Source organism: Prionailurus viverrinus, chromosome E2 (assembly GCF_022837055.1).
Source record: "Prionailurus viverrinus isolate Anna chromosome E2, UM_Priviv_1.0, whole genome shotgun sequence".
NCBI lineage: Eukaryota > Metazoa > Chordata > Mammalia > Carnivora > Felidae > Prionailurus > Prionailurus viverrinus.
In genome coordinates, this window is record NC_062575.1 from 13059642 (window position 1) to 13083180 (window position 23539).

A 23539-nucleotide genomic window follows, 5' to 3' on the forward strand; every position below is an offset into this window, starting at 1 on the left:
CGTTGGGCTGGGGAAACCGAGGTGTGTAATTGGCAAACCCCATTCAAGGGGGCGGGCGACCCTGCTTGGGTGGAGCAGGAAGGAACCCCAGCTCCTCAGTCCTAGCATCGGGACTTGGGCTCAGAGCAAAGGGCCTCGATCGCCCCCTTTCTTGCACATCTAGTACCCCTCTCATTGCTGGTGGTCTCTCCAGGAACCTCCTTAGATGAAGGCAGCCCCACCTCTTCTCAGGGAGAAGCCTGGAAAGCCTCCTAAACCCCAATGGATGCCCTGCTAATGGGGGATTTTGCAGCCTCGGGAGCTAGGGGCGAATCTGAGTTTCTGAGGAAGCCCACCTCACCTGGTCCCACGTCCTCCCTCCGTTCAGCCACCTGAGGACTTGTGGCACTGCACACCTGCCAGACAAAAGAGCCTGTAGCCCTGGGCACTTGCCCCCACAGATTTCTCGGTGGCCCAGGTGCTCCGCCAGGCCATGAGCCACATCTGCGGCCACCCAGCCTCCTGGAACCAGTTCTCCCTTTCTTCCCTGGACTGACCTGGCCCCCCAGAACCTTGGTCTAGGTGCTCACTCATCCTTCCTGGGTAGTCGGAGCGCTTCCTCTGGGTGCAGCTTTGCCCAGGAAGGGCTCCCAGGGAGCAGGGACAGGCTGTATGTGGTGGGTGGCAGACCAGAGTGGTCAGACTTCTGGTTTTGCCTTCTGGTGGCTGAGGGACCTCAGACCTCAGTTGATCAGATGGGACATGAGAACAGCCAGCAAGGCCTACCTGACAGCGGGTGGGAAGTCAGAGCGCGCACGTCTGTGCCCACTACTTGCGGACACCATGTCAGATGTGGAAGAAATCGGGGATGTTTAACCCTGGGGAAGAAAGGCTGGGGCCGCGAGGGCCCGTCTTGCAGTGTCTGAGGCTGCGGGTGACCCTCGAGTGGGGGTTACGGGGAGCCAGGATCCTCCCTAACGGTCAGTCCAGCTCTGCGGGAAGAACCGACAGCGCGCCAGGCTGTTCCCAGGCCGTCGGGAGCTCCCCGTCACCGAGGGAGGGGCAGGGGGAGTGCAGAGCAGGCGGAGGAGGTCTGGGCAGCGCACCGTGGGGGTGCCCGCGCCTCCGGGCTTTCAGCGGGAGGAGCGGGGAGGGTTTCTAGGAGCCCCGCGAAGCTGACCTGCAATCGCCTTCAGACACGGGGACTGGGAGCCCCGCCAGACCACCGGGCAGGCGCCCAGCATCCTGGGCTGGGCAACGTGGGGGGGAGGAGGCTCCGGTCTCCAATAGCGGGTGGGCGAACAAGAGATGGTGCGACGCGAGGTGGCCCTTGAAGGATGGGTAAGGGGTGGAGACCGAGCCTCCTCGCCCGTTGGGCCGACAGAAAAATGCCACGGTCCGGGGTCCTCGCCTTTAACGCGGCCCCCAGGGAGGAGACGGGAGGGGGAGGGGCGGCGCGGGGCGGCGCATGCGCGGCGCGGACTGAAGCCGCTGGACCGTCCGGCCGCCGGGAGCGCGCAGGAGCCCGCAGGGAGCCCCGAGAGCGCCGGGACCCCGCTCGGGGCGGTGGCGGGGGGGCTCTGAGAGGCGCGGCGGATCGGAGCCCCCAGCCTGCCGCCGCCGCTGCCCGCCCGGGCCCCGGGGACGGCGGTCAAGATGTCCGTGCCGGTGAGTACCGATCGCCGGCCGGGACCCCGGGATCTGCTGCCCCCGGCCGGGCCTGAGTCCTCGCGCCGCCCTCTGAAGGCCTAATGCCGCGGGGGCTCCGGAGCTGGGGTGGGGTGGGGGGGTCACCCCACCCGGGCCTGCCTGGGCCGGGCATGGGGGTTAGCGTGGGGGCGTCTCCCCCAAGCCGGCCTCTCTGCCCCTGCCTTTCTTTCCATTCTCGCCCAGAAGTCGGCTCGGTCTGGGTTTTGTGCTGTCCCCTCCGGGAGCCCCCCCAGTACCGCTGGGTTGGCAGGGGCCTTTGTTGGTCCCGGGAAGCCCCTGGGACAGCCGAGCCAGGCAGGAGTCGGCGCTGCGCCCCGGAACCCTGCCCCCCATCAGGATGGCCAGGCCTAGCGGGGACAGTTCTGTGCCGCTCGCCCTGAACCCTCCCCCGCTCCAGGGTAACTGGGCCGGGTGAGGCGGGGAGGTCTCTGCTGCCCCCGGGAAACCACCTGGGCCAGCTGCCCTGTTGTGCTCCTGGGCTCTAAAGGATGGCCAGGGCTGGGGCAGGGTGTGCATCTCTCTCGGGACAGCCCACCCCCAGGACTGCCTGGCGGGATGCGGATCTGTGCCTGCCTCCAGAAAGGCTGATGCGCTCACTTTCCCGGGAAGTTTTCCCTGGGTGCTGGGCCGGCCCCCTTTTTCCCTCCTAGCAGTGGGGGCTTCTCTGCTCGCCTGACACCATCACTTCCTTGGCCCGGCAGGCCGGCTTGAGCAGCTCCCAGCCATCATAGCCTCACACTTAGGCCGGCATCTGGAGGCAGCTGGGCCCCGCCTCCTGAGGATGGCAAGTGATCCTGGCCGCCCCCAGTCACCAGGCCTCGGGTGCAGACCCCAGCCCTCTTTACAGATGGACAGACTGAGGAAGGGGCCGACCTCCTGCGGCCTGCCCGGAAGGGGCGCCATCTGCAGGCTGGAAAGCTGTGGCTTCCAGCCATTGTTTCTCCGCCGACTTAGGGGCTTTTCCCTCCAATAGGAAGGGGCAGTGGGCCAGAGCGGCTGTCCACCTGGCCTTCTTTCTGGGACTGTGCCCCTCTTACCCCATTCTTAGGGTGAAGCAGACAGTAGGGGCTTCCTGGCAGGGCAGTGGCCTCTTAATTAACCACCATGGAGTGTGTGGAGATTACTGGAGAAGTGCTGTGTAAGTGCAAAGCTTTGTTGTTATGGAATTAGAGACCCCAGCTCCTGCTGCCTCCAGAGCAGTGACACAGAGTTACAGATGAAAAAAGTAAGGCTTCCAGACTGTGCTGATGTGAACCCTCTCCTCCCTGCCCCTTCTCCACACCTGTTCTGGTTCAGAGTGGAACTGCCTCATCTTTAGAAAGACAGAAGACAGAACAGGCCCGTCAAGCCTTTCTTTCCTGCTGTGCCTCTGCAAAGCTCTGGATCTTTTCTGGCCCAGCACACCAAGGGCCCTGCCCTGACCCTGTGGGTACTAGCCGGAAGGGAAGTGGACCTTCCAAGCCTGCTTGAGGGTCTGGGTCTTCACGGCAGTAGTGAACAGAGTATGTACCCGGGCCACGTGTGTAACGAGAGAGGTATGGCAGGGGGGTGGGTGCGACTTGCACAGACAGGCACTGCCAGGGACACCTGCTGTGAAGACCTGAAGCTGTGGTCCACTGTCCATACCACTGCCAGCTCCCGGTCCCTCCCCCCACTCCTGCCTATAGCCACAGCCCTGGGGGATTCTGCAGGAGGGGCACAGGGGTCTCACCATCTGCCTCCTAGTGGCTGGGCTGTCAGATCACCCTGGTTCTCTCCTGGGACCTTGGGCAGTGTCAGAGCCGGTGGGGCTGGGAGGAGAACTTCATTTTTGGAGCAGCTGTGAAATGTTCGGAAAATTGCTTTCATGTGCTTGTGAGCGGTGAGGCCCCATAGAGGCTTCCAGGCCGAGCTGCCTCTTTAAGCCCTGCTCTTGGAACCCAGAATGGTGACTGCCCATGTGGTATTCACGGACGTGTTTGGGTTTTAAGCACACCCGTTCATTTGGGCAGTCTTTTCCTGGATGGGGCTGACGCAGGCACTTTGGCCCACAGAAATTACAAGATGCTTCAGAACGGAATGAAGGGTGGTGGCAGGAGAGAAGAGGTTGGGATGGGCCAGGTTGAGCCAGGAGCGACTTCCTTGTAGAGCAGGGGGCTGTGCAGGGATTAGTTGGTCTCGCTCTGACATTTGACCCACAAGGGCTCTGGGGCCTAGAGATGGGAGGGCACCCGGGGTCATCCTGAGTCCCTGCACAGTGCTCCTTCCTCTTCCCTGAGCTGAGGGAAGTGCTCACACAGTACCTGGAGATCTACTTCCTGGATGTTCTCTGACATTGGCCTTCTTCTTGGCATGGCTGTCTGTCACCCCAGGCTTGTCTCTTCCCTCTGGCCAGGCAGGAGGCATTTGAAAGGAAAACGGCTGTGCCACCCACCTGAGACCCCTGGTGGGCACTGGCATGATTCATGTTGAGGAGTGACAAGAGGCTGGCTGCCCCCTGGCAATGTCAGGCAAGAGGCCAGTGTCTGGCTTGTAGAGAGGTTCCCTGATGTCTGTTCCTGCCACTTGCTTCCTGGCTGTGAGATGGATGCTATCATTCTAGCCTCTCTGCTCCTTTTTATTTATTTATTTTATTTATTCATTTTAATTTAATTTAATTATTTTTTAATGTTTTATTTATTATTTTTGAGAGCTAGAGAGCGATTGGGGGTGGGGCAGAGAGAGAGGGAGACATAGAATCCAAAGCAGGCTCCAGGGTCTGAGCTGTCAGCACAGAGCCTGACTCGGGGCTTGAACTCACGAACTGTGCGATCATGACCTGAGCTGAAGTTGGATGCTTAGCCGACTGAGCCACCCAGGCGCCCCCAAATTATTATCTTTCTCTCTGCTCCTTTATTGATGGATGACAGGCCCTATCAAGGAGTGGAGTGCTGACGTGTGTGCCGGGAGCTGGGCTCAAGGCTTCTTCACAGGCTCAGGGAGAACCTGTGTCTTGCCAGGGTCGCGTGGCCACTGAGAGACAAAGTCGGGGTGGGAACCAAGTCTGGCAGCATCCGAAGCTGGGAAGTGAGCATCATCCTGCACGGCCTCTCTAATTGTGGGGGCTGTGGCCTGTTGAGCTGTCCACAGAGGCCAAGGCTGCTGAGAGCCTGGCCTTCTGCTTGTGGTTTTACAAATGGGAGTTTGCATAACCCCTTTGGCACCCCAGAGAGGTCAGGCAGCTTGCCCAGGGCTGTGCAGCAGGGTGGGCTTAGCCCTGTGAGGCCCCAACCGAGGGTGAAGGAGATCACTGGACCAGGCGTGGCACCTGGTTGAACCTCCACCAGCGATCTCAGGAACCTGGGTGGCTGGTTCTGTCCCAGCCAGCGCCATGATGGGAGAGCTGGCAAGGAAGCCAGGAGGCTCTGCCCTGGGCTCGCCGCTGGCCTGGGCAGCCAAGCTGTGGACAGCCAGGGCCCGGTGGAACAGGCTCAAAAGAGGACAGTGGGAGGAGGCAAGGTCCTTGTCCAAAGTCCTCCGGTCAGTCTCCAGAGCACCTGGCATGCCCCTCCTCCCACCTGGCCTTGGATCTGCCTGGCCCTCCCTCTGCAGGAAGTGATCCCCAGCCACTGCCTTGCTCACCAGGTCACTTCTCACCCTCAGGTGCTCAGGCAGAGGGCACCATCCTGCGAAGCCCTCTGGGTTTATCGTTGGGGTTCCCTGGTTGCTATCAGGCTTCGTCAGGGTAGGACGCAGGCCTGCTTGGCACCTCTGTCTCTGCCTTGTTGCCCTGCGTGCCCTGGCTGCCTGCTGAGGGTGTGGCACTGGGAGCGCAGAGCAGCCCCCGTGGACAGGCGGCCGTGTCCCCATGCAGAGAGCCTGATGCCTCAGCCACAGTCCTGGAAGCCTGGTTGGAGCTGATTGGAGGTTTCCAGAGAGGCTGCTTCAGGACGGGGAGGGCATGTGGTGGGTTGAGGCCAAGGACTCTAGAATGAATCCTACTGGCTTGTGTGCACCTTGAGCCAGTTACTGAACGTCTCTGTGCCCATTTTCTCATTTGTGTTACGGGATGTTAACAGCACTGAGAACTCTGAGAGTTTTGTGAGAACTTGGCCAGGGTTCCAGAAAGCTCTTTGTAACAGGCTAAAAAGTCCTACATGGCAGTTACTTTTGTTGAGGTTCTGATCTTTCTCCTGCCACCACTGGCAGGTGCAGTGGCCAAGCCCCACCCCTGGCTCTGGCACAGTCAGCTCGGGCAGGAGCGATCAGCTCTTTGTGGCCCAGTCTTCCTCCACTGGCCCTTTGTCTATAGTTGGTGTGTTTCCTACCAAGGCCTTAGCTTGGGATGACCCCGGACCCTCTCCTGCCCCAGCCTGCCTACAGGACCTCTGCCTCTTGAGCCTTGGATCGCCAAGTACTTGTCCTCACCGCCGACGTTGAGTGGCCTTCATTAGGACCACCAGCTGACCCACCACGCTCCAGGCCAGGTGGATGCCCTGCCCTGAGTGCCCCCAGGAGTGGGTGCCGAGTTGTAGACAGTGGAAGCCACTGGGGCCCTGCAGGCCTGTCGTCAGGTGCGATCAGCAGGCTGCTAGGTTAGGGAGTGGCCCCTTCTGCAAAAAGGAGGCACGTGAGGGGGGGCTCAAGCCTGTGTGTAAGGCAAGTGGGCCACAAGGCTGGGAGGATAGCACCCACTGAGTCCCCACTTCCCACCTCCAGCCATGAGACTGTGTTTCCTAGGTGCCTGTGCTCTGCCCCCTCCGCCCACGGTATCACCTTTGGGTCCCCAGCCTTTGACTCTGGCTTTTGTCACAGCTGCCTGACTTGATGGCATTCTGGTCAAGCCCCATTGTTTCTTTGGTTTACTCTTAGTCACTGTTTGATGGTCCATTGTCTCCCTCTCTTCAAGAAAAAGAGATATGGCTAGGAACAGGTTGGGGACTGGAGTAGAGGTGGGTTGGATGCCTGCACTGGCAGGATTGATGGTCACAAGTTGCAGCTCCAAAATTAATCCCTTCTTGAAAGGGGATTAGAGGCTAAGGGGGCTTTTCAGTAATCTAAATTTATTATTTAAATCCTTCCAAGTCCAGGAAGGATTGGAAGCCGATTATAGTGAAAGACACAAATAGTCTGGGATCATCAAAAGATCCAGAACTATGTGATATATGGGGAAGGTAGACATACATAACTTTAAGCTTCCTGACAGCCAGGGCAAAAAGGCAATGGTGGGTTTAGGGTTGCAATACTTATTTTTGGTATTCCTAATCCCATGTATTTTTTCCTCTGTGGTTTGTTTTATTTTTACCAGTTGAGACTCTAATAGGAATATTTTATATGTATTGAAATGGACAGATGTTAGATGAGTTTTGACTAATGCAGACCCCATGTAACCATCAATCAAATCAAGATAATATTTCCATCATCTCAGAAGATCTTATAGTCAACTGCCCCAACCCCCATAAGGTGGCCAATATTCTGATTCCTCTCATCATGGCTTAGTTTAGCCTGTTTTTGAGCTTCATATAAGTGGAAACATACAGTGATACACACTTTGAGGTCTGGCTTCTTTTGTTCAGCATAACACTTTTAAGATTTTCATCCATGCAGTATGTATCAAGAGTTCTTTTTTCACTGCGATATTGAGTAGTGTTCCACTTATGAATATGAAATTATGGACTTAGCCATTCTCTTGTTGATGGATATCTGTCTCTCTCTCTATTTTTTTAATGTTTACTTATTTATTTTGAGAGAAAAAGAGAGAGCACAAGCAGGGGAGGGGCAGAGAGAGAGAACCCCAAGCAGGCTCCATGCTGCCAGTGCAGAGCCCAACACAGGGCTTGATCCCACGACTGTGAGATCATGACCTGAGCCGAAATCAAGGGTCAGACACTCAACCGACTGAGCCACCCAGGCGCCACTCTGCCTCTGGTCTTTGTATGCTGTGTATTTTTTTTTTTAATTATTTTTTTTTTCAACGTTTATTTATTTTTGGGACAGAGAGAGACAGAGCATGAACGGGGGAGGGGCAGAGAGAAAGGGAGACACCGAATTGGAAACAGGCTCCAGGCTCTGAGCCATCAGCCCAGAGCCCGACGCAGGGCTCGAACTCACGGACTGCGAGATCGTGACCTGGCTGAAGTCGGACGCTTAACCGACTGCGCCACCCAGGCGCCCCTGTATGCTGTGTATTTTTAAGTACTGACGCACTGCCATTGTTGTCGGTGTCATACCCTGTTTCGGTATATTCTAAAACCCGATATCCAAGCAGGTGTGCCTTGAGGCGTACCCAGAGCGTTGTCTGTGCTGCCGGATCCTGGGTCCCCCCAAAGTTACAAGCTTGTTTAGGAAGTCGTGTGACCACACACCGTTCTGTTGAGCCCTCCTGGGTGTCCGGGGTTTGAATTCCCTTTCTCTAGGTTGCCCAAGAGGTGAAGTGTCTTAGGTTTTTGAGTCACCTGTGTTTACCCCTGGCCCCTGTCCACTCCAGAGGTTCTGGTAGGGAGACGCTTCTAGGAAAGTAGACGGTAGGAGGGGAGGGAGCCTTACCTGAGAGCTGCCGGCGTCCCTCCCCCGTCTCAGGTCTGGACAGATTCCTGGCCTCACTCCTCTTTGTCCCAAGACGCCCCACCAAGCAGACACTCCTGGCTGCTCTGCTTCAACTCCGAGGGGCACCAGCCCGCTGGACACCTCCCCACTCAAGGAAGGGGGAGGGGTTGCTTGAGAACCACTCCCTGCATCCAGAGACTGAACACCTCCTGCTCCACTCTCCACACTGAGCGAGTTGGCGAGCCTGGGTTATTTTTACAAATCTTTACTGTTCTTTTTTAACACATCACGAGCCTCGTAGAAGAGTCACACATCTGCTTAAAGGCCACCTCCTCAGAGAGGACCCTCCCCTCCCACAGGCACCTCTGCCATCACTCTGCCGTCCATCCGTCCATCCGTCTCCTTCTCCTCGAGGGCTCTCAGCACCACAGACGGTCACGTGTTTATGTGGGGGGGGGGGCCCACGCACACACCCTGCAGGGCAAGTTCCCCAAGGACACGGACACGGTTTCTCAGCAGCTCTGTCCTCGTGGCGAGCAGGTGCAGAAGGGATGACCCGCATGCTGGCTGTGGTATGTGTAGTGATGGGCCCCGTAACCAGCCGTTCCCCACACGGCCAGCCCCCCCCCCCCACCCCGCCAGTGTTGGCCGGTGGATTTGGGGGTGACTGGGCTTCCCAGAAAGATTTTGCCCACGCGTCTCAGAGGAGGTTTTGTTTCTCTTGCGGTCTAGGGGCTCAGGGAAGCTCAGGGCACCTGAGCAGGGGCTGGGAGAGTAGGGAGGGCCTAGTGGAGCAGCCCAGCAAGTGCCTCCCGGTGCCAGGATGGGTGGCGCTGGTGTGTAGTGGGAGGTGGTGGGTGCTGCTGACCCCAGGGTGCCTTTGTCCACTGTGCCGTCTCATGGCCTGGTGACCGGCAGGACTGCTGGTGTCCTCACGCTTCACAGATGCGCCAACCGAGGCTCTGAAAGGTCCGGTGATTGCGGAGGGTCCCATGCCAGCTGGAGTCATTAACAGTCTCTGCTCCCATCCTTGTGGGTGGGTTCAAGCCGGGTGAGGACTGGGGTCTGGGTGTCCTGGGACACCCGGAGCCTTTCCCTGTGGGCTGGAGCAAGGCAGGTGGGACGCCCCCACGGTGCCATCCACGGAGGGAGATGCAGCGGTTTTCCTGGTGGCTGCCTGCCATGGCCCTGCTTTCTCCCCGTCGCCCCTTCCTGTACTCTCGCCCCGCTGCCCCTCCTGGGACCCCACTGTACCCCCGACCCCGACCAAGTGACTGGGCAACACTGTTCCGTCTCTCTGTGGGTGTGGGCACCTGTGTTCCTGCGGAAGTAGGCTGTGAGGGGGGGCGGCAGATGGCATTTGAAGGCACCCCCCTCCAATTGCCCTGATGCTGGCGCTGGTTGCTATGAGGAGAGGCGAGAGCAGATGGCTAGCTCGGGTGGCTTCTTGACCACACCCCTGTCCCTGCTGGCCCAGGCTGTCAGCCAGATCCGGGGAGCCACCAGCCACCAAGCTTTCTCTCTGAGGACAGGGACTTGTCCCTGTGCCTGTCTTCATCCCCCTCCTCCAGCCAGGACCAAGCTCCTCTCTTCCTACCCCCATTTCTTCTGCTGGCCTCTTCCTCATTCCTCCCCCAGGCAGTGTTGGGGACAGGGTGGGGGGTGAGCATCCGCAGGGAGGGCAGAGTGCACCTAGACCCTGACCTTCTTGCACACATGGGGGCCTCCACCTGCCAGCACCCAGGGGGATCCCCTGCCAGGAGAGTGATGGTTCTCAGAGGGAGATGGGAGGAAGGGGTGCAGAAGAGAAAGGGCCACCAGGGTCAGTGCCCTGGGGTGTGGCAGAGAGACTCTGGGAAGCGCCCCAGGGCCCAGCTCTGTCATCCTGCTCCAGCCTTGGGCCTGCTGTGAGCAGAGCCCCTCTCTGAAGCAGGCACTTTCCTGTGGGTGCCTCCACTACTCTCTAATTTTCAAATTAGAGAAGCAATAAAAGAATTAGGAGAGTATGCAGTTTCTTCCGTTCCCAGTCCTTGAAAGAGCCAGAGGGGATAGGGGAGGGAGCTGTGAGAAGGTGGGAGCATTGCAATTGCTGGAACCAGGCCTGGATCTAGGAGGCTAGTCAGCCCTCTGCCCTCACCCCTGGCTTTGTCCTTGCACCCGGCAGTTCCACCCCCACGCTTACCAGGGGTCCTGGTTTCGACCCTGTACCTGGGTCTCTGGGCACTGGTCCAGGCGCATGCTGAAGGGGCCGGCAGGCTGAGATCTGGCTCTAGACTGGTCCTGCCCACCTTCCCACAGTCAGGTTGCTCACATTAATGACAGATGAACTGCCCCATTGGTCACTGGTCACGCCATCCTCAGAGAGCAGGGAAAATGGGAAAGCTCTTTATATCTGACAACTGCAACATCACCCTAAGAGTGTATGCTCTGCACTGTCTGGGGTCTCCTGGGGTGCTTCTCCGTAGGGACACGCCTGGGGAGTTGGGTGGGGTGGGTTACAGATGTAGCTCCCTTCCTGGCGGGGTGACCTGGGCACAGCATGTCCCCTCTCTGGGCCTCTGGGGAGTGGTAGTTGTGACGGCAGGTGTGCGGGGTGTCCAGCCGTGTGTGGCAGTGGTTCTGGATGCAGCTGGATTCCCTTCTTTTCTGGCCCATCCACAGGCAGGCCTTAGTTCACAGGCTGGGTTCGAGCTTGCCAAGGTGAGTGGCCAGCCCAGGGGGAAGGCGTCAACACCCCGTGGCCCTCCAGATACATCATTTCTTCCTGTTCCTGGGGCTGGCAGCACTCACCTCCGGTCTCAGGAAATCCTTTCCTGCTGCCGCTCCCAGAGCTGCCGTCAGCTGACCCATCCGCCACCCTCTCCTGCTGCTGGGAAAGGGACTGCCTGCCCGCGCACTCTGCAGGCCGTTTTAGTCTGCTGTTTTCATTCACCTGGTCATAAGCGTTTTCTTGCATGATTTCTCAGTCTTTGAAAGTGGCTATCTTGTCTTTTTTAATTTTTTTAAGTTTCTTTACTTATTTTGAGAGAGACAGAGACAGCACAAGGGGAGGGGCAGAGAGAGGGAGAGAGAAACCCAAGCAGGCTCCGTGCCTTTAGCTTAGAGCCCGATGTGAGGGTCGAACTCACTGAACGTGAGGTCATGCCCTGAGCTGAAACCGAGAGTCGAGTGTCGGAGGCTCAACGGACTGAGCCACCCAGGCGCTGGGAAAGTGGCTATCTTAATAGCTACACAATATCCCATTGAGAAGGCAGTCGCCCATAGTTGGGCCTCCAGGTTATGCCCCCTTTTGTTTGCTGTTACAAATGCTGCAACAGACATTGTTGGGCCGAAAGCAAGAATAGTTCTTTGTGCAGTGGGTTTGACCTGAAGATTAAGATGCAAAAAGCCCAGAGAGCAGCGCTGGGTCCCAAGCTTTTCCTCCCATTTAGGGTCTGGGATCAGCAGCAGCCTGCACCCCAGTAGACACTCTAATGGGCGGATGGGAACCATCATCCTCATGTGCTGGTCCCACCATGTTTCCTACACAGCCAGCTACTCTGGGCTCAAAGGGGAGGAGTTGGCGACACCCCCCCTCCAGCCGGGTGTTGGGGGGGGGCTCCTTCTCAGCCAGCAACACCTCCGCCTTCTCATGCTCATCACTGCCCCCACATTCCCCTGTACTGCCTGTGGGAGTGGAGGTGCTGGGCCCCAGTTCTGAACTCACTTGTGTTTGGGGAGTGCTTGGGTCTCAGCTGCTTGTCCTTTGGGGTCTCCGGGCGTGACAGCTTCTTTGGCTTTCCGAGCCTTGGTGCCCCTGTGCCCTCGTTCTCTTCCTGCCCTGTCCTGAAGCACCACCTGTCTAGCAGCCCCTTTGTCCCTTCCCTGGCCATCAGCTGTGATCCTTTTGTGGCTGGGAGTCTGTAGAACGGGGCCAGGGCGGTAAACTGGGTCTCAACCTCTTCATCACGAAAATGGGGCTAATTGCAAAGCTTGTTTTACAGGATCTCTGCGGGCGTGAAATGAGCACATAGTCATAGAGCTCTTGGTCCAGGGCCAGCATGGAAGCTCTCCTGGGGGCTATATCACTGTCAGAGCTTCTTGGCCCCAAGGGTCTGCTTCCCCACACATCCCAGCTGCAGCCTGCCCAGGGTGCCCCTCTCCCACCCATCTACCTGCCGGCCTGGGAGGGGGCATTCCTCTCTCCTTTCAATCCCCCCACCCCCTTCCATCACTGTGGGGCACAGATCCTAGGGCCTTGATTACAAAGCGGAAATGCCATTCTGGGAGGCACAGGCTTGGGGAGTGGGAGGGAGTTTAAGTGGAAAAGGAGCAAATTTTTGAAATGCCTCCGCCTGAGCTGGGTTCCCCTCCCCCGCCTGCCTGCCCACACCAGCAGCCCCGCCCCCAGTGCTGCTTTAATCCTGAGCCAGAGTCGGGAGGGTCTCCTGTTCCCTAGGTCCCAGCCAGCAGCCTCCTTTCTCCCAAGGCCAGCTAGGATGGAGTAGGGCCAGCCGGTTAAGGGCCAGGCATTTTGTGTCCCCACCCACCCTTGCAGAGACCTGCCTGGAGCCCTGCAAGCAGGGTTCTGCCTGGCTGTGGGGCCTGGTCCCCACCCCTCTCCTCAGTGGAGACCCTGGAAAACCTAAGGACTCCTCGAGCACCCAGCACAGACAGATTCTCATGCATGGCCTAGCTGGTTCCGATCTGCTTCCTTGGAACCTGGGGTGCCAGCCGCGCTGAGGACAGGTTCAGGGTTTAGGAGGGCCCAGGCTCACAGCTCCATGCCTGACTTTGAGGCAGACATTGGGAACAGCACGAGGGTATGCCCTAGGTTGTGTTTCCCTGACACCTGGCTCCTCCTGTGGGAAAGTGACAGCTCCTCCTCCAGAATGACAAGGGGCCAGTCTCCCTCATTGAGGACTCTGGGTCACAAATCCCACCGCTCCTTACTTCCCTGTCCTGCCAGGCCATGAGTTCTGTCTACTGGGTCCCTGTGAAGTTTTGAGGAAATGCAGACGTCTAGGTCCCCCACACTCAGTTCTTCTGGAGCAGGGAGAACTAGGAATCCAGTTTTTTAAAATTTATTTTATTTTTATAAGTAATCTCTGTACCCAACGTGGGTCTTGAACTCAAAACCTCAAATCAAGAGCTGCATACTTTACCGACTGAGCCAGCCAGGCCCCGGGAATCTGATTTTTAACCAGTTCTCCAGGGGCCCTAGCCCACCCCCTTCATTTTACAGAGGGGAGAGGGCTGAGGTGGCACACCTGGCCAGGGGCTCAGTCGGTTGAGCCCTGGCTGTCAGGCCTGTGTGTCTGGTGGAGGGGCAGCTGTGGATCCATCTTGGGCTAGTATGTGTTTTATAGGCCCTGCCTGAGGGGTCTCTGCAGAGCAAAGCCAGGTTGGCCGCACTGCTTCCCTGGTACTGTGAACTGCCTGATGGTGTCCCTATGCTCAGCAAGTGGTCTAGGATGAGGGCTAAGGATCCTGGAGACTGAGGCACAGAACTGGCTGACTCTGGAGCAGGTTCTATCCTACATATCCTTGCAGACCATTATGCAACCCTGGACATGCTCAGGGACTCTAGCACACCCTGATTCTGCTGTGTGGGGTGACGGTCACTGACCTCGGGAGAGTGGACTCAGGAGAACCAAGGTGCTCTCCACTATTTCCCTCCGGTGGTGGTTCTTCTTTCTCATTCCCAGCAACCTCCCCCTCTCCCCATGTTGTTGGGCACAGGTGTTAGAGGGATTGTGGGTGGGAGCAGAGCTCCTAGGGCAGAATGGAGACCATGGGGGCATGCTTCAGGGATGCTCAGTTCAGTTCAGTGGATAAGGTGGGAGATGGTGAGCCCCTTGACCCTGGGTAGACTGAGCCTCAGGCACATCTGATGGAACAGACTCTGTGGCTCTGTGGCTCTTAGGTTATGGGTCTCTGTCTCCCTGCCTCGTGTCTTCATTTCCTGGAGCTCTTAACAGGATAGGCCTGACCAGAGTTGGTGCGGTGGTCGTTATTAGTTTTCTGCCAGCTGGGGTATGCCCCTTCCCTATTACTTCTACATTCAGATCTGAGTCGGATGGCCGGATGGACACGCGCAGAATGCCCCGGGTTTGGTGCGTGGTGAAGGCAGAAGTCCACTTGAGGTTAGGCTAGCGTTTTGGGGTCTGCATGGGGGCTGCAGCGAGCGCATGGGGGTGGTAATCCCAGCAGTCTTCCCCAAAGAGGGGGCGTTTGCTTAGGCCCTGAGGAGGGGCGCGTTCTCGCTCTTACTGGAGGGAAGGGGACATGCATTTGGGGAAAAGGAGATGCCCTCGGTGCTAGCCTCGCAGGCTGGTAGCGGGTGGATGCCTAGGACCTGGTGCGGGGTGGGGGTGGGGTTAGGGGCGGTTCCACTGGGCGGCGCGCGCCCGCGCCCCTCGGGCTGGCGGGCGGCTCATTTGCATGGGAAGCCACAGTGGCCAATGGGCTCGCACGGCCGGGCATGCTGGGAGCCGGGCTCCGCCGGGGGGCGGAGGCTGCGACCTCGGCGGCGGGTGGAGCGAGGTGGAACCTTCTCTGGGTAGTGGTGGCAGCCGCAGGCGTGGTGGCTGAGGCGGCCGGACCCAGACCGGGACCCGGACGGCTGCGGCCCTCTCGGGGCCCCGAGGGCGCGCGGCGCAGGCAGCTTGGTGTGCGCCCTTGCGGGGAGGCGGGGCCGCAGGCCGGCCAGACACGATGAACTACCTGGTGAGTGCCGCAGACGCGGCCCCCGGTCCGGGAGCGCAGATCAGGGCGGCGTCCGCGTACCGGCTTCCAGGCGACCGCCCTGCCCACGCCCGGCTCGGTCCCAAGCGAGAAAGAGATAAATGTGTGGCATTTCCTGCCGGACCTGCGGGTCCTGGGAACAGCTGGCCGCTGGAGTCTCCGCGGGGTCGCGACCGGGCCGGGGTCCGAGGTCTGAAACCCCTCTCCCGCCGTGGCGGGAACGCCGGGAGGCAAGGACTGCGGAAGATCCCAGAGCCTGTGCACCCACGGGGCGGTTAGAAGGGCGGGACTCAGGGGCCGCTGGCCGGCAGGAAAGTTCCTGGATCCGGGAAAGTTGCTGGCGGGAGTCCCGTTCTCCCCCTGCCGGCCGCCGCCTGCTGGGTGACCTTGGGCCTGCGTGACACGCCTCCGAGCCTCAGTTTCCTCAGCTACAAAGAGGGGTCCGAGATTCCTTGGATCGTGAACTTCTAGGAGGCGTGGATTTCCAGCAAGCGGGACGGTGGTCCATCTCTGTTTTCGAGTGGGGAGCAGCCCCTACCCGCCCCCAGGCTAGGGGTTGAGCGAACAAGTGCGCGGTGATTGAGGAGGTGTTGGTGCGCCTGGAGCACCAATCCTGGGTTTGTTAATGATTCACCCCCAGCCTGCCAGCACCGGATTCCAGGCCTGGGGGCAGGCTCTTCTAGGCCTTTACCTACCACGATTGCAAAAACTTCTGTAGAAGCCGGATCATGGCGGTGGGAGTCCATGGCTGCACCGTGACCCCGGGTCCCAGCATTTGAGGGTGGAGCTTGTGGAGGGACTGGGCTGCCACTCGAGTGTCCGCAACCAGGGCTCCCAGCCCCTCACTGCTGCAAGAGCTACAGCCCAGAGCGGTTTTGGAGGAGTCGAAGTTGCGATTTGCTAAGGGCTAGGGTGCTCTAGGACCGAGGGTGGGTTAGTGCCTGGAGAGATTTTGGGGTCTTGGATCCCAGACTGGGGACATCAGCCCACTCATCAGCCTTGAGGACAGGAGTTTCTTTTTCCTCACCTCTCCCCTGAGAGTCTAGGCTGGGAGGCACTCTCCAGGTTTGCTGTTGACTTCTGTGCCCATTTCAGCCAGGCTTGGACACGTTCCTTATCCCTCTGGGCTGGGAGACACATCTTCCTGTGCCCATTTCCTTTCCCAGGTGGAGAGCTGATGATGTGATGTCCCAGGGTGGAAGAGTCAACTGGCCTAGAAGAGCAGGTGTGTGCAGGGTGCTGGGACAAACCCTCCTGGCACCAGCACCCTCTACCCACTTGCCCTGGGCAAGGAAGGAGCCCAGTGGGAACCGGTGGAAGCTGGGCAGGGCAGCCCCAGGTGCTGCTGGGACTGTCACCCTTGGTTCCAGGAGGAGAGCTGGAGCCTCCGGCCATTACAGTTTGCACGAGCCAGGTGTGAGTGCTGTGGGCTGCTGGCACCATCCCCTCAGGCCCGGAGAAGGGTTTGAAGTAAGGGCAGCGCCCCTAGGGCGTCTTGAGCAGGAAACGCCCCGAGACAGCTGCTCTCCCCGTTGTCATACAGATGGGGAGACTGAGGCAGAGAGGGACAGGTACTTGTTCTCACAGAATTGGATCCAGAACTTTGTCTCCTGGTACAGCCCCATGGTCTGTGCCTCAAGTGTTCCACCACACCCCCTCCCTGATTAGGAGCGCTCTGGTCCCTGGGGTGCTGTTGTGCTGTGCTGGGGCTGCCAACTTGGTGGGGTCCTTCTGGCTCCGGGGCTGTGTTTCTGTGGTCCCTCCTGGCATCCATTGTGCTTCTAGGAGTTCCCACCACCCTTTTCTCTTGGGCCTGGAAAACTCCCTTCCCCACCTCCTAGGAGCCCGTAGCTAATTGGGACAGCCAGAACCAGAGGCCAGTTGTGCCCCGCAGGAGGCTTCTGGAAGGGTGAAGGGCAGTGTTGGAGTCACACTTGGTGAGTGAGTTGTAGGGTTGAGATGATAGGGATCATTCTCCAGCACAGATACTGGGCAAGCTCCTCTTCCCCTGGGTCCTCAAGGCCCCTCAACAAGGGGCTGAAGGGTGGTCTCCCTTCAAGGAAGGGGGTAGGACTGGGCCCTCTAGCCCTGGAGAGAGGCCCTGGCTCCAGTGTCTTGCTGCCCTAATTCCCTTGCACTTCTTTCTTTCTTTCTTTCTTTCTTTCTTTCTTTCTTTCTTTCTTTCTTTCGAGAAGAGAGAGAGAGACAGAGTGCAAGCAGAGGAGGGGCAGAGAGAGGGAGACACAGAATCCAAGTAGGCTCCAGGCCCTGAGCTGTCAGCACAGAGCCCAACGCTGGGGCTCGAACTCATGAACTGTGAAATCATGACCTGAGCCAAAACCAAGAGTCAGATGCTTTCTACCCTGGCACCCCTTAAGTTTTTTTTAATGTTTATTTTTGAGAGAGACAGAGCATGAACATGAGCATGAGTGGGGGAAGGGCAGAGAGAGGGGGAGACAGAGAATCTGAAACAGGCTTCAGGCTCTGAGCTGTCAGCACAGAGCCTGACGTGGGGCTCGAACCCACAAACTGCGATGTGAGATCGACCAGAGCTGAAGTTCCACGCTTAACCGACCCACGCAGGCACCACTGTCCCCCTGCCCCCTTGTACTTCTGAGTAAGGAGTGGAGTGAAGTACTGGCCTGGAGTGGAAGCAGCTCAAGGAGGGAAGCAGGGCCCCATCTCAGACCCTCATCTCTACTGTGCATCCCAGAAATCAGGGGTTCGGTACTCTTTTTTGAGTTAGAGAACCCCACTTTTTGTGCCTTCGTGTTCCCCTCCATTCCTGCCCAGGCAGATGCTGCTGCTTTAAGGGTTGCAGCAAGTTATCATTTAGGGCTGGACAGTGGCAGTCTGCAGGGGGCTTTAGATGTCAAGGTGGAGAAACTGGGGTCTTAAAAGGAGTGAGGTCCTTCCTATCTCCCCTGGGGTGTCCCTTCTGCCTTTTCCCCTCCGTGATGACATATCTGGGGCTGGTGCTATCCCTGAAGTAAAGGTCTGCCTCATGCTGAGCCCTCTTCAAGAGACTGAATCCCAAGAGGGGACCGGCAAGGCCCCAGGGATGGAGAAGGAGAGCAGTGGGTGGTCAAGTGCGCAGCTCTGGCTTCTGGCAGCCTGGGTCAGTTCCCTGAGCTAGGTGGTAGTGGTGAGGGTTCTAAAGGGGTTGGGGACCATTCTGAAGCTGTTAGTAGTTGGAATGGACTGCAGGATAGAGGGCTTTGCCTTCCTGCCATCTTGGTGCTCTGACTCCAGCTTGCTTGTTCTCATCATCTGTGGTGTGTTAGGGGCTGCAGGTGTTATGTCCTACAGCAGAAAGGGGCTGCCCATGCCACCTTTCCGTCTGTGCCCAGCCTCCCAGGGACAGTGCCTGGGATGCCCTGGCAAGGGTGGGGGCAGGGTCCTGCTCCTGGCCCAGAGCTGGCTCTGGAGACAGAAGCATCTGCTGGCTGGGCCATGGCTCATGTTTGTTTGAAGGAGCTGCTGGCAGTGGCCATCACAGGTGGATTTTTAGTCCTTCATTCAACAGACCTAGTTTCTAGGTACAGAGTATCAGACACGGGGCTGAGGACCCACATACAGTCCCAGCTCTGTTCTCTGAGCCTCAGGCACTCCTGAGGTAGGTAGGGCAGGAGCTGTGCTCCTCTTGGGATGGCTCTGGAATAGGGGTTGCCCACAGTCTTGCTCCTTGACAGTCGAACACTGAGAACTTGAGCCCAGACCCTGGCTACTCGCTTGTCCCTGGGTGTATTAGGGGAGTGACAATAAGGCTGGCTGGGATGGAGTTTCACCAGGGACGAGGGTGTGGGCCTGTCTGGGAAGGGAAGGAACTCTGCCCTTATGGTGCCATTAGAGCCTGGGAGGCAGGGGGAGGGGATGGTCAGGACCCTTACCAGTGGGCCTTTGGCTACTGCCTTTCCAAGGGGATTCTCCAGGCACCAGGGAGCAGGGGTTGTGGATGCACACTGCCATTCAGACACGCATGCATTGAACCTATATCCATTAGCCACTGGGGGCTCCTTGAGACAAGCAAACAGAATACCCCAGAAATAATCTTGGCCCAAGTATGAGATGGTTCTGAGTATGAAGGGAGCTAGTGTTTCCCAAGTGACTACTGTGTGTGAGGCTCTATGTTTGGAGCTGGGGTGTGTGTGTGTGTGTGCTTGTGCACACGCGCGTTGGTGCTGAGGGACAGGGGGGAGTTTCAGGAAAAGGCCTGTCAGATTTCTGTTCTTGGCTTCCAGGGACCTAAGCATCAACCTGGAGCCTTCCAGCTCTGCTTTATCGTAGAGCCCAGGTCTGCCTCTGCTGCTTCCTGACTCTGTCCCTAGCAAGTCGGGTAACTGTTCTGTACCTCAGTTTCCTTGTCTGCAAGATGGAGGTAATCAGTCTCTCATAAGGTTAAAAGGGATGACTGAAGTACGCGAAGGAGCCTGCTCCTGACAGAGTTCGTCGTTAACTGCTGTGACTGTAGTGCTGTGAACCTGTCCGTCATGTCCCCATCAGCCTGGTGTCTCCTCACCAGTTCCAGCTACCAGGTCATGCCTTCCTGCAGAGTCAGGGTTTAGGGATACCCAGAGCACATCCAAGGCTCCCCAAGGCAGCAGGCGAAGCCAGTGGAGAGACCCACATAGGCGTCAGATGGCTGCAGTCCTCCAGACATGTGCCCCCCTGTGGCCAAGGCCCAGCTACTCCATGTCTGAGGGCACACCTGGGCTGGGTGGGTCTGGTGCCCACAGGGCCCTGGGACACAATGAGGGCTATTCTCAGAGTCAGGCGGGGCCTGTGGGGCAGCCCTGTTAGCCCCCATGTGCGACAACCAGGGTGTTGTTCTGAACGGGGCCTGGCGGTGTCGGCGTTGAGCTAGAGGTTCTCCTTTCCCCTCCTTCTGGGGTGAGTGAGCCCCACGTTGTCTTCCTGGCTTCCTCAGGCATGGCCACACCGCTACCAGGGAGGCTTGGATACCACCTTCTGTAAGGGGGGCTTCTGCCTAAACCCGCTCATTCAGGGCCAGGCTCTGTGCACATGTGCCTGAGGGTTCCATACTGAAGGACCCCACCCCCTGCCCTGTCCTCTCCTGAGCATCTGGGTCAGAGGGCACAAAGTAGGCAGTAATGAGATGCTTGGGTCAGCACTTTGAGTTGGGGGCAGTGGGGAGCGTGTGCTCAAAGAGGGGCATGGAACCTTCCTGGAGGAGTGCCACCCAAATCCTGTTGTGGAGTAGAACACAGCCCAGGGTTTCCTAGAGTCAGGAATGAGGTTGGCCAGAGGCTTGGGGCAAGTCCGGCAGCACTCTCTATGGTCCCCTGGAAACACGTGGCTGGCAGTGTCTGCATGGACTGTGATGGCGCCCTGGCAGCGCGCCCCTCTAGACGTCATAGCTGTGCCCCCCTTATGAGATGGATGGGAAGGCCCTGATTGGCACAGCAGTGAGGGAGGCTGGAAAGCTAGATTCTGGGGGCACTGGCCCCTCTTCTGTGCTGGGGCAAGACTCTGGGTCTTGAGGAGTGTGTCCGTGGGTCTTGAGGAGTGTGTCCGGAGTAGATATGCTCAGATGCTGTAGGCTTTGCCCTGGCCCGGCTTACCTGCCATGAGGTGCCACCACTGGATGACATCTACTGAGGTCTCATGCATTGTCCCAAGGCATCCTGCAGTGAGACGGGCTCCGGCCTGCCTGCCACTCCAGGGCCACAGCCCTGTCTCCCTCCAGCCTCTTCCTCCTCCAGTGCCCTGGCTCATGCCCATCCTCTGCCAGTATGCTCTTCCCTGGCTGGTGTCATGGTTGTCTGTTTTTCATTCTTCATGAATCATCTGAAGGATCACCTCCATGGGGAGGTCATCTTTGACCACTCTATATGCAGTGGCTCTGTCCCGCATTATTTTTGGCATTGCAGTTTTCCCCCCTGCCCTAACAAATTGTTGGGTGTTTGCTCCACTGGAATGTAAGTCCCATGCAGATAGGGCCCTGGTCAAGCTAGACCTGCACCATCTTGCAGAGCCTGGCCCAACACCTGACAGAGAGCAGGAGCCTGGCAAATCTTTTGTTAAACAAAAGAACGGTCCTATGAAACCAGGCCTGTGGCCTTAGCACAGGGGATCTGGATTCTCAGAGGCTAAGAGACTTACCCAGGGTCACCCAGCAGTAGAGGGAGAACCAGACCCAGGTCTGGTTTTAGTTGCTTGACTTGGAAGAAGGAAGGAGAAGCAAGGAGGAACATGTCTCAGGAGCAGCTGGGGAGGCTCAGAGGCCCAAAGCTAGGGTGCTCGGCCAGCTGGAGTGCCCAGTGCCAGCGGTGCCTAGGACTCAGGAACAGGCTGTGGAGAGGCTGCTCCTGGGACTGTGGGTGGGGGCACCAGCTGATGCAGGCAGAGGCGCTCCTGGTGCCAGGCACCCTGTGCCACGTGCCCAGCCCAAGAGGTGCTTCCCAGCCTGGCTCCAGCCGCCCCAGACTATACAGTTGCAGTCGTTGTTGGCCTTGACTGCTCAGTGAGCTCACGCCAAGGGGGTGGGGGCTGGCCACCCTGGGTGCAGGAGGCCCCACAAGCTGTCCTGGGCTGGGGCAGACCCTCCCCCTCTATCCCTCTCCCCGCCCCGGACCTTGCCCTCTTTAGAGCCTTCCAGCTTCCCGGAGCACCCAGCACTGCCTGGCAGGGCCTGGTGGAGGCCCCTCTGCCAGCCTTCCTTGGGCTGTCCTCCTGAGAGGTGAGGGGCCTCAGAGGGGCAGTCCCCTCTGTCTGTACCCCGCCCCCTCTGACTGGGCTAGAGGGGAATTTTCCCGTGACTCACTCTGCTGGCACTTCCTGTGGTCACCAGGGCAGGGGCTGGGGGGGACCCACTGGGGTGGCTCTGTGTTCTGGGGTCACAGGGGGAGGGTGGGCTGAGTGTCCCGCCCCCTGACGGGATGTGATTCCCTGAGGCAGGCTGCAGACCATATTTGGGAAACTTGCTTTTCTTGCAGGCAGCTGGGAGATGGGGCCCATGGGCCCCCATGGGCTGCAGGACAGCCCCTGCCCCTGTCTGCTCCTCCTGGGGTTGTGGCCTCTGGACCTGCTTCGGCCTCCTCTGTCCCATCCTGACTTGAGGCCTAGGAGGTGGTCCACTTCTTTTTCAGGATGTGTTGTTTTTTCTTCAACCCCCAAGCCTTGTTGAATACTAACTGAGAAATTCTCAAAAACAGGAAGAGAGAGCACCCCGTTGTCTGAAACATTTACACTGTACTTTTATAAAGTTTTTTCTTTTGTTTTCTCTTAATTTTTTATTTTTACTTATTTATTTTTTTTAATTTTTTTTAAACATTTATTTATTATTGAGAAACAGTGAGAGATAGAACATGAGCATGGGAGGGGCAGAGAGAGGAAGAGATACAGAATCTGAAGCAGGCTCCAGGCTCTGAACTGTCAGCACGGAGCCAGACGCGGGGCTTGAACCCACAAACTGTGAGACCATGACCTGAGCTGAAGTCGGATGCTTAACTGACTGAGCCGCCCAGGCGCCCCTGTTTTTTCTTAATTTTTTAATGTTTATTTATTTTTGAGAGAGGCAGAGAGACACAGAGTGTGAATCGGGGAGAGGCAGAGAAAGAGGAAGACACAGAATCCGAAGCAGTATCCAGGCTCTGAGCTGTCAGCACATAGCCTGACGCGGGGCTCGAACTCATGGACTGTGAGTGAGATCATGACCTGAGCCGAAGTTGGACACTTAACCGACTGAGCCACCCAGGCGCCCCTCAAACATTTACACTGTTCATCTTACCCTCTCCCCATTTTTTAAAAGTTCAAGTGACATTTTATTGAGGATGATTTATGCTTCAGTGCATATTTAATCATTATAGTCATGACATGGGCAGTGTTGAAGTAGCCAGAAGTTTCGAAGGCCTTTGCTTCAGTGCTCACCTTGTTACTGGGGTGAAATCTCTCTTCTGTGCTGTCCATGAGCTGCCCCCCTGGGCTGGGTTCTCCCCTGATCCAGCCTCTCTTGGTTCCCAACTTTCCAGCTTCTGGCTTTGTCTGGGTCTGGAGGCTCTGAGTTGCTCTGGAGAAATGGGCTCCCAGCTGATCCCTGTTCTTCCCCTCCCTGGGACGCCAGAGCAGCCCTGGTCTCCTCTCACCCAGGCACCTCCTTTGCTCTTCCCTCTGCTGGGAACCCTCTATGGTATCTCTGGGCCTGACCCGAGCCTGGCACCTGCACAAAGGGAGTAGCGCAGCAGAGCCCGAAGACCGAGGACATGGGGGCCTCCCCAGTCCCGGTTCTTTATCCCGGGTGATGCTCGGGCCTGCTAGCTTGGGCTGTGCCGTGCTGTGGTCCTCCCGCCTCTATCCCAGTCTCCCCAAGGCCTTTCCCACGTCCCACACAGGCTGCTTGGCAGCACGGCCTTTCTGTGCCAGGGCCATGTGGAGCTCATGGCCCTGCTCTGCGGTGGAGGGGGAGGAGGGTTGCTAATTAATGGAGCCCTGTAGTCGTGCGTGCTTCCGGGGTGGCCGGGAGGGTTACCAGGAGAATTACAGGGTAAAATGTGGGGCTGGTGGAGGGTATTGCTCTTCTGTGGTCACTGTCTTTTGAGACCCCTTTCTTATTTTGCTGTAATTTCCTCATTCCTGATGTCTGTCCCTTTTTCAGAAGCAT

The 23539-nt window shown here is 58.0% G+C and overlaps 1 protein-coding gene across 3 annotated transcripts in view; it reads left to right on the plus strand.

Moving 5' to 3' along the window:
• The first annotated feature begins 1444 nt into the window (after nucleotides 1-1444).
• The window catches only part of BCAR1 (BCAR1 scaffold protein, Cas family member), a 38384-nt gene continuing 16289 nt past the window's right edge, over nucleotides 1445-23539 (plus strand). Inside the window, exon 1 of one of the 3 annotated variants that reach the window (XM_047836274.1) lies at nucleotides 1445-1647. In XM_047836274.1, the coding sequence (XP_047692230.1) occupies nucleotides 1636-1647 (12 nt within the window). In that variant the 5' untranslated portion in view covers nucleotides 1445-1635. Of the gene's footprint in view, nucleotides 1648-14695; nucleotides 14902-23539 lie in introns of those variants that run through there. The other 2 variants (XM_047836276.1, XM_047836275.1) reach the window with 2 other exon arrangements.